The following is a 10,621-nucleotide window of genomic DNA, read 5'->3' as shown; positions in this document are numbered from 1 at the left end:
TTTAGAAATCTCAAAGTTGCTAAGTTATAATAAATAGATGTAACTAAAAGGAAGGATTTATGATAAAGCTTTTCAGTAATAATTGATAAATATGCTAATAATACAAGTCCAGTCACTCAAGAGGAGAATGACTGTGCTCTCTGTTGGAGGAAGGGACCAGTCATCCTTCTCTGTGTAAAAGTAGAGAAGCCTAAAGAGAACAAGGGCAGACAGAGAAATGTTCCCTCCCTTTGTGACCAGGGGACAATCTGAGGGAACAGCCAAGATGGCAATTTACAATCCCAGCCTCCTTCTCATCCAACTGGCTCTGAGGCCGCTGTGCTTCCACAAACTAGCTTTTCCAGGTTGCGAAAGGAGTTGGAGCAGTGGGAAAAAAGTTAAAACCTCTGCTGGACAACCCACCTGACTTAGCTGACCAGCTAGACCCAACTTTGGGCCCACAAGTGTATACACAGATCTGAGTTAATGTCTATCATGGGAATACTATTCTCAGGAAAAGAAGGGGGAATGATTTGAAGGTTGGCTATGGCTATCTGGGAAAGGGAGCACCTGGCTGGCCCTGGTGTCCTTCCAGCAGATGTAAAATTTCCAAACCTGGGAGCCCCAGTGGGACCTTAACAACAAGACCCATAGGAGACACATGAGAGATCTCTCAGGAAACTAATAATTAATGGTATTAGGGAATCAGTTCCCTGGTCTCAGAACCTAAATAAAGCCTTCAATATTCAGCAAGGCAAAGAAGAAGGGCCTTCTGAATGTTTCAAGACTAAAAGATCAAATAAGAAAGTACTCTGGACCAGACAACGAGGACCTGTTGGGCCAAGAAATATTAAAAATTACATTTTGTCATCAATAGTTGGCCTGAGATCTCAAGAAAACAGCAAAGTTAGAGAACTGGAGGGATAGAAGTGCAGAAGAGCTGTTATAAAAGGCTCAGAAGGTCTATGTACATAAAGATAAGAAAGGCAGAAACAGAAAACTAACATAATGCTCACAACTGTAGAACAAGTGGCTCAGGATCTTAGCATGTTATCTCTAAGGAAAAATGTGGCAGTTTTGAATCCAAGCAGCTTGAGGTCTGGGAACAGGCTGTGGGGCCTGCTCCCTTTCCCTGAATTAGATTGCACCAAGTTTGTCTGGGCGTGATGGATGGGGTAGGGCTGGAGTGGGGTGGAGAAGGTTAAAAGTCTATGAGTGGTGGAGACAATGATATTTTCCAATGGACAATCTGCCATTAACCTTCATTAAACAAGTGGGCTAGAAGAAATAGGAACTTGTGCTCAAGAAACTTGCCATCTCATACTTCAACCCCTTGTAGTTCTAAGTGTAGCCTGTGGACCAACAGCATTGGCATCTGGGCATTTACAAGAAATGCAGATTACCAGGCTATTCCTGAATCCACAGACTGCGTTTCAACAAAATCCCCAAATGACTCGTGTGCATATTAAAGTTTGAAAATCACTGCTTTCCTGGACTTTCCAAGAGAGTCGTTCGGAAAGCCCCATCACGGATCTTACTTGGTCCAGACCAGAGAGGGCAGGTGCACAGGGAAGGGATGGGCCCAGGAAGGGGGGAACCCCAGAAACCTGAGGTGCCAGGGCCAAACCCACCGCTCCACTGAGCCGCCCGCCCCCAGATCCTAATATTCGGTTAGGTTACCTGTCCTCCTTTTCCGGCAGAAGCCACTTGTACGGCTTACGAAACTCGACCCGCTCCGCCCAGGGCCGGGAAGCTCGCTCCGGCTGCCAAGGCTGCGAAACCGCGTAGTCAAAAGAACCGCCATTCGCTCGCGCGCCGGCCCCGCCCCCGGCCCGAAGCCCCGCCCCCACCTGATCCTCGGGGGCGGAGACCAAGGTAGCCCCCGCCCCGCCCCTTCCGAACCAGCGGGAAGTGACGTCATGCCCTGGCCGGCTGGTCTCTGGGTCTCCTTCCCTCTCCCTTACTTTCTCCCCGGTCCCTCCCCTCCCCTCCCCCTTCCCTCCTCCGGCTCCAGCCTGTGAGGCCGCGCGGGTGGAGGAGGCTATGGAGTGAGCCGGCTGCTTCCGCCGAAGCCGAGCCGGAGCAACCTGGAGGCGCTCGTCAGGGCCGGGGAGACGAGTCCCGCACCGCCCCTCCCGGGAGAAGAGGGGGAGAGGTGAGTGACCGCCCCCCGGGCACCGAGTGACCTCCCTCACCGGCCGCGCTCCGCTTGTTCTTCCAAGGACCGCGAGAGGGAAATGGGGGAGGACCCGCGTCCGGGCTAGGCCTCCCCAGACCCCCGGTGCTGGCGACTGTTGCTAGGTGACGGCTTGCGGGCCGAGGGCCGGGCTGGCCGGGCGGTGGGCGCCCGCGCGCAGTCGAGCTCCGGGAGCGGGTCCGAGAGGCCCGAGCCCCCGGACGAGGCCTGGAAGCGCCGGGAGACGGCGGCTGGAGCCGTCTGCCGCCGGGAGAGCTCCCCGCTCCGGCTCGGGAGCTCGGGTTTCCGTCGGCGAACTCTGGGTTCCCTTTTGGGAAATTGGACTCTCCTCTGGGACTGGGTGAGACAGCTCCCCTCGGCCCTGGGGTCCGCCTCCGATAACCTGGGTCACCCCCCAGGGCCCCAGCGCCCGGCGTCCTTTTCTGACAGTGGCTCTCGTTCTGGAACGGAAGGTTATTGTGCTTGAGGTGGGTGGGGCAGGTGTTTTGTTCAGACTGAAAATCCCCATCCACTCGAGTTTTTCTCAGCGGGACAGAAAGGATGGAGGACGGTTGAGACCGATAAAGCTTGCAAAAACTTCGTGCGATCCGAATGAATACGTACCTATGGTTAGTAATTACGGCGACCAGTGCTGTCAAGTCAGCTCCTGTAACAGTTTTCACGAGTCTCCAGACAAGCGACTTAAAGGCGGTAATGACTTACAGTTGTAAATTGCAAGCTGTTTTTTTTTTGTAAGTTGCAAGCTATTTTTTTTTAATTTTTTTTTTTGTAAATCAAATTCAGGTATTGTCTGTGTGATGATTTGTTTTACAAATTGGATTCACGGTGCCTCTCCATTCTGGAAAATTAACATAGTTTTACAGCCTGTCCCTGTAAAATCCCCTCCTGCTCTGGTAATGGTTTGAAAGTCAGGTGCTTGAAGCTACGTTTCGAACTTGGCAGGTGCTTTTGTTTGGCTTCCTGTCTTATTCTTTAGTATGAATATTAATTTTTTTTTAAATTTAAAAATGATTTATCAGCTGAGTATAGGTAAAATTCTTGTCACTATTAAACTGTACTCTTAAAAGACGCTTTTGGCCCTAACTGGTTTGGCTCAGTGGATAGAGTGTAGGCCTGCGGACTCAAGGGTCCCAGGTTCGATTCCGGTCAAGGGCATGTACCTTGATTGCGGGCACATCCCCAGTAGGGAGTGTGCAGGAGGCAGCTGATCGATGTTTTTAACTCTCTATCCCTCTCCCTTCTTCTCTGTAAAAAATCAATAAAATAGATTAAAAAAAGACGCTTTTGGGGGAGTATGTAAGAAAGGAACCTAAGAAACGTAAGGACCTTTAATTCTTTCAGATCCACTTTACACACATGCAGAAGCCTCAGAAACCTATTTTTTTTGTCTTCTAAGATCCACAACACCCAATAAAACAAATACAAGCACATTGTACTTCCATACATTTCTGTGCAAATACCCTATTATTATGAATAACTAGTCATGCTCACATGTTTGAAACTCATGATTCCCCTCCCCCCCCCCAAAAAAAATAGGCCCTTTTATTGTGGTTAACTCCAGTGACTGGCTTCATCATCTATCATCCTATATAATAAAAGGGTAATATGCAAATTGACCCATCTGAAGAATGACTGGTCGCTATGATGCACACTGACCACCAGGGGGCAGATGCTCAACGAGCACGCTCAGCCACAAGCTGGGCCGATGGGCTGATGGCTGGCAAGCACAGCGGCAGGCCTCCGTGGCAGCTGCTAAGGATGTCCGACTGATGGCTTAGGCCCGCTCCCGGCTCTCCCGAGGGCTCCCAGACTGTGAAAGGTGCAGGCCGGCTGGGCTGCCCCCAGTGCATGAATGTCCTGCAACAGGCCTCTAGTTTTCTGTTCTATAGGAGAAGTGTGACAGCTTCCTCTTTCTTGTGCCTCATTATCAATCTCTCATTAAGTCCTGTTGATTGTGCTTCTTGAATATCTCGTCTGTCTTCGTCTTCGCCACTAGTTCCAGCCACGATCATCTCTCATCTGAAGTATCACTAGCCACCTAATTATGGTCTAGCTGCATTTACTGTGCCTCCTTCTAGGTTTCTACCCCAGACTGAGTGACATTTTAAAAATACAAATCTTATCATATTGTCTCCAATATGTCTCCTTCAGTGACTTCATTGTTTATAAAAGGAACTAAAGTTCTTAACTGCTTGTTTCGGTCCCCTGATTGACTTTCCAACCTCATCTCCACAGTGCGTTCTGGCATTCCTTTCTTCCCTAGTCACTCTGTTCTGCTTCAGGTACATGGCTTTTGGTGACGAAGCTTCCTCTGCTTCGAAATGCATTTCCTTTCCTTTTCATCCAGTTAATGCCTACTCATCATGCAGCTCACTTCAGGAAGACTTTCCTGATTAGGATAGATTCTTCTAATTATGTGTTCTCATAACACCATTACAGAGTTGCCATATTTATTAATACTTAATAATTTAATGAGATGTTCCTCATCTTCTGATACTGTGTAAGTGCTTAATAAATGTTTGTTAAATGAATGAATTCATTGAATGCTTCCTAAATATTCCAGGAATTATACTAAACATTTTACATGCCTCATCATCTTTAACCCTAGAGAAATCACTTGAAGAATGGGTGATATTTCCCCCCTTTTTTAAAAAAAGAAGGTTAGAAATAGTGTTAGGAAGGTTAGTTGGTGGTCACAGTGTATTAAGTATTAGAACTGGGATTTGGCCCTAGCTGGTTTGGCTGTGGATAGAGCATCAGCCTGTCTACTGAAGGGTCCCAGGTTCCACTCCGGTCAAGGGCACATGCTCGGGTTGCAGGCTCAATCCCCAGTAGGGGGCATGCAGGAGGCAGCCAGTCAGTGATTCTCTCTCATCATTGATGTTTCTATCTCTCCCTCTCCCTTCTTCTCTGGAATCAATACAAATATATTTTTTAAAAAAAGAACTGGCATTTGAACTCAGGCTTTCTTGCCACTGAAGGTTGTGTACTTAATCATATAACACTTAATTCTCACACTGCACATCAGAATCACCTGGGGGAGCTGCTCAGAATACAAATGCCCTGACTGCACATTTATGGATTCTGATTCGAAAGGTTTGAGATACTACATAAGCATCTATATGGTTTAACAAGATACTCAGTCATTAGATGTTGTTAGATGTTCAGTAGAGTTTGAAAACCATTGTCTTAGACAACACTTCAGTATTTTATGAATGCCAGTTTTCACATACTATACTACCACATATTTCAGATTTTTTATGTTCTCAAATCAAGAAAGAACTGTAGACCCAAGGAAGTGACCTTAGGTCACTTAGTCAAATTTCCTACCCAGTTATTCCTTTCTGCCTTTTCTAGCTGAAGACTCTGCAACTCCAGTGCTTCTACATTAAAAAACAAATTACAATAATTTAAACAATCTGATTGATTTCCTGTAGTAAAAACTAAACCAGGTACATGGGCTGGAAGTACCTTCAAAAGAGTTGGATATAATCTCTCCTCAGATCTTTCTTATTGTTCACATTACAAATTTAATATTTAAGCATATGTTTCCTTATAATCTCTCATGTTGCTTTTTAAACTTTATGGCACAATGGTCTTAAGTTTGTAAGCAGTGATGGAAGCAATGTTTTACTTCTTTCTCCTACTGTATCTAACTAACATGGTGCTTTCTACTAGGTAGGTACCCAGTGATATGTTGAATGAATGTGTACTTCATAATACATTGCTAAGTCTCTTTAGTGATTTTTATTTGTTTCTTAAAATCGGGTTTGTCTTCTGTAAGTAATCTGTCCTAGCTCAACTGATAATATTAGATACTTTCTGTGGTTGTACAGAGAATGATTGTACTCAGCTGGTATAATCTTTGTTTTATGAGTAAGATTAAGCATGACCTCTGTATAGGCCAAAGAATGGTAGTAGCCATTTTTAAAAAACATCTCATTAAATTATTAAGTATCTTTTTAAAACTTCTACTAATCTCTGAGTGCTCCCACAGGAAAAAGAAAACATGTATTTCAAGAATGTTTCTCAGGATCATTTTACTTTAGGTATAAACAGATAGTGCTGCATATGGGAGTATAGGTACAAAAAATTTCCCCAAATTTTATGAAGCATTTTACCAAAAGTATGTCATGTTAATGTAATTCTTATTTCAAATTATAAAATTTCATTTATGAATGCTTAACTATTTAAATAACTATAGAAGTGGTAGTCTTTTATTTTTAATTTTTATTATTTTCTAATTTTATTGATTTTAGAGAGAGGAAGAGGGGGAGAAAGAGAGAGAGAGAACATCGATGTACGAGAGAAACATCGGTTGGTTGCCTTCCGTCCCCTCCAAGACCAGGGATCAAACCTGCAACTTGGGTATGTGCCCTGACCAGGAATTGAACCCACCACCTTTTGGTGTATGGGACAATCCTTCAACCAATTGAGCCACACCGGCCAGGGTGAAATTTTTTAGACATTTACATAGAAAGAAATCTTAGACCATGGTACCTCTTCAAGGAACAAAAACTATTTTGAGCTCATTTGTATTCATTTTATTGTTCTTTGTAGTCAATGTGTAATATTTTGTGCTTATTGAAAGTCCAGTGACTCTAGTCTCTGCTAGGTGCCATGAGACGAACAGTTACTAAACATCATTTCATCATCAGATATAATCACAGTAACCGTTTTATTTGCATTACAATATTTCTAATAAAAATGCAAGTTCTACTTTTCAGTATTTTCTTATTTGCGAATTAAGAGACTCTTTTTGTACTTGTGTTACTTGAAAATTCAGGACATTTTTTAGCATGTATATAATTTTAACTACTGTATTATTGCTATGTCTAGAGTTTATGAGTAGGCAGAACTGAAAGAATTGCCAGTTCCTTTAAACTACCTGCCATCAGGTACTATAATACTCAACCCACCTTTCACCAGGTGCATGTAAAATGTAGTAATACAACAGATTCACCTAGTGGTTCTACTAAAAGCCAAGTGATGGCTGAGCCAGATGGTAGAAAGGTATAATCTTGGGATCATACTGAAGCTGTCTCAAATCTTATTTTGGCTGAGATTTAGGAGGGGAAGAATTTCAAGTGAATTCTTGTGGTGTACAAGGGGAAATGGCTTATATGAATAAATATTCCTGTCATTTATAACTTTATCTTTGGAAAACATATGCTTATTTCTCTATTCATTAATTAAGTGAAAATCTGAAAAGCTATCAGTTTAAGAAAAGATATTTAGACTGTAGGTTTTTTATATGTTAAAAGGTTATTACTAATAATTCAAAATGTTGTTTTACAAACTCATTCAAATTATCTGTCCTTAACCTTCTGTTGCTGTCATGCTATTCTTCCTTAGGTCTCCTTGGGTTACCATTTTCAAGCTCACAGTCTTAATTACTGCACTGCTTATAAGGTCATGGTGTCTGAATTTTGATCTTCAGTCAAGAAGTTTTTCCTAAGTTTTTGGCCCACATATTTGAAAACCTATTAGATATCTCCATAGGAAAGTCATTAAGGCAACTCAAATTCAATATATCCAAAATTGAGTTCTTCCTCCCACAAGACAGTTGCCTCCTTTAAGTCCTGCCTTGGTAAATGGTTTCACTCTCCACCTAGACTCTGAAATTAGACACCTGATGGGATTCCTAGTTTCGTCCCTTCCCTTTAATTGGCCAGTAAGTTTTCCTAATTCTAACTCATACTCGTTTCTTAATTTTTCCTTTCTTCTCCTTCCTTACAGCTGTTTTCTTAATTCAGCAATTTCTCCCTCTTTAAAAATTTTGATATATAATATATTAAAGGACATAATGAAATTTAATATGTAATTATAAAGTAAACATCCACTTAACTAGCACCCCGTCCACTCACCATCTCTTTCCTATCTTCTTTGTCCCTATTTCCTAGTGTCTTTTCTCTTGGTGTTCTTGCTTTGTATTCTCTCTCTCCACCTCCTCTTTACTGAAATACATATTGGTGTTCTCTTTAGTCTTGCCATATTCCTTACTTTCACCCCTAGTATATCATTCACTCTCCTTAATGATTGGTCATCTCACCTCATGCCTGAAATCTGTCTTTGGCTTATTATAGCTTGATTTCTTACTACTTTTATACCCATGGTGATCTCACTTTTCTAAGTCTCCTTTCTCATACTTCTTTCTTATACTCCAGCTTTTGTCTGAACTGCTTTATTACTCCAATACTTCTACCATTCACTATCTAGTTCACTCCTACTCACCTTTAAAGACATCTCTAGTATTACTGTTTGGGGGAAACTTGCTTCCATCTGTTCCTCTTCTTTTTGTTCCTATAACACTGTGCATGTATATTCTTTAGCATTTTATCACTGTAGGCTAATGCTGTGGTTGGCTTACTTCTCTCTCTCTTGCCCCTTGGATGGTAAGATCTTTCATGACTTATTTTTTTTTTTATTTCTTTCTTCCCAGTTTCTTATATTGTGTCAAGTACATAGTGGGTACTCAATAAATATTAAATAATTCACCAGATGAATTTCCACGTCTATTCCTACCTTGGGTACTAGTGTTGATTCTGTTCAGATTATGAATAGGCATCTCAAATTTGAATATAAACTCTGAAAATAATGTTTGTTTTGTACGACCGCTACCCTTCCCATTGGCTAATCAGCATATCCTTATGCAAATTAACTGTCAGCCAAGATGGTGGCCGGCAGCCAGGCAGCTGGAAGCGAACACGAGGCTTGCTTGCTGCAGTGACTGCAGACTCCAACGTTCCCCGCCTGCCTTGCCGGCCTCTGAGCTGGCAATTTGAAACATTCTAACAAATATAGGCCGGGATCTCAGAGCTGAAGTTATACATTGTTTCGATTATAGAACCGAAACAAACCAGATACCTGCTCTCAGAGCTAGAGCCAGAGCTAAAGCTGGCCCAGAATAAAATAAAAAAAAGGAGCGGTTGGGAGCTTCAATCAACAACCGCCAGCCTGAAAGCAGCCCTCAGCCCCTCACCCAGACTGTCCAGGCACCCCAGTGGGGACCCCCACCCTGATCCAGGACACCCTTCAGGGCAAACCAGCCGGCCCCCAGGCCTCTATCCTATATAGTAAAAGGGTAATATGCCTCCCAGCACCGGGATCTGCGGAGCTGCGAGGCCTCCTGGCACCGGATCAGCGTGACAGGGGGCAGCGCCCAAACCCCATGATCGCTCTGCGGCTCTGTGTGTGACAGGGTGCGGCGCCCCAACCCCCTGATCGGCCCTGCTCTGTGTGTGACAGGGTAGAGCCATAACCTCCCCATCGTCCCTGCCCTGAGTGTGACAGTGGCCCTGCTCTGTGTGTGACAGGGTAGAGCCATAACCTCCCCATAGGCCCTGCCCTGAGTGTGACACTGGCGGTGCCCCAACCCCCTGATCAGCCCTGCTCTGTGCATGACAGGGGGCAGCGCCCCAACTCCCCAATCAGCCCTGCTCTGAGCCCGACCAGGGGCTGCACCTAGGGATTGGGCCTGTCCTCTGCCACCTGGGAGCAGGCCTAAGCCAGCAGGTCGTTATCACCCGAGGGGTCCCAGACTGCGAAAGGGCACAGGCTAGGCTGAGGCCCCCCCTCCCCTCCCCGAGTGCACAAATTTTTGTGCACTGGGCCTCTAGTTTGAATATAAACTCTGAAAATAATGTTTGTTTTCATATTGGACTATTTGTAGTTTTCAGATCACATCATAGTCTTTCTCTCCTTTATGTCTTGGCACATCCTTTCTGGAATGCTCCTTCCCATTTTTTCTATCTGAAAAACTCTTCGTTTTTAAGCTCATTTTTGTGTTCCCATAACATGGTACATTCATACCTCTAGTGAGTTGCTGTAAAATTTTGGAGGTCTTAGTCTGCTATTGGACTGAGTCCCTATAGAGCAGATACGTTTCCATTTACATCTGTATTCCCAATGTCTAACAAGTGTATGTTGAGATGTGTTTTATGGCCCAGCATATAGTCTGTCTTAGTGAATGTTCCATGTATACAAGAAAAGAAAATGTATTCTGCTGTTGTAGAGTGTTTTAGATCAGATTGTTTAATAGTGTTGTTCAGGTCTTCTATATCTTTACTGATTTCTGTCTACTTGGTCTCTCTGTCCATCTGTTACTGAGTGAGGACCCTTCTAGTCCAACTATAATTGTGGATTTGTCTTTTTATTCTTTCAGTTCTGTCACTTTTTGCTGCATTTATTTTGAAGCTCTCATTGAGTGTGTACACAGTTAGGTTTGTTATGTCTTCTTGACGAATTAACTTTACCATTATGAAATGTCCTTCTTTGTCTTCAAGCCTATTCTGTCTATTAATATAGCCACACCAGCTTGGTATATTTTCACATTCTTTTACTTTTAAGTCATCTTGTAAAGTGGTTTTAAAGTGGGTTTCTTGTAAGCAGCATAAATTGGGTCTCCTTTTTAAAAAAATCTAGTTGACAATCTGTGCTTTTTAA

The 10,621-nt window shown here is 43.4% G+C and overlaps 2 protein-coding genes across 2 annotated transcripts in view; one reads left to right on the top strand and one right to left on the bottom strand.

The window, feature by feature from the left end:
• DEPDC4 (DEP domain containing 4) overlaps window positions 1-1,783 on the bottom strand; it is a 20,048-nt gene extending 18,265 nt beyond the window's left edge. Inside the window, 1 exon segment of the mRNA XM_023749819.1 lies at window positions 1,660-1,783. Within this exon segment, the coding sequence (XP_023605587.1) occupies window positions 1,660-1,783 (124 nt within the window).
• A 150-nt stretch (window positions 1,784-1,933) lies between these two features.
• Window positions 1,934-10,621, top strand: part of SCYL2 (SCY1 like pseudokinase 2) — a 54,579-nt gene continuing 45,891 nt past the window's right edge. The window contains 1 exon segment of the mRNA XM_006084098.3: window positions 1,934-2,134. The gene's annotated coding sequence lies outside the window, so the exon portion shown is untranslated.

Source organism: Myotis lucifugus, unplaced genomic scaffold (assembly GCF_000147115.1).
Source record: "Myotis lucifugus unplaced genomic scaffold, Myoluc2.0 scaffold_10, whole genome shotgun sequence".
Classification (NCBI taxonomy): domain Eukaryota; kingdom Metazoa; phylum Chordata; class Mammalia; order Chiroptera; family Vespertilionidae; genus Myotis; species Myotis lucifugus.
This window is presented reverse-complemented; position numbering and strand designations above follow the sequence as displayed.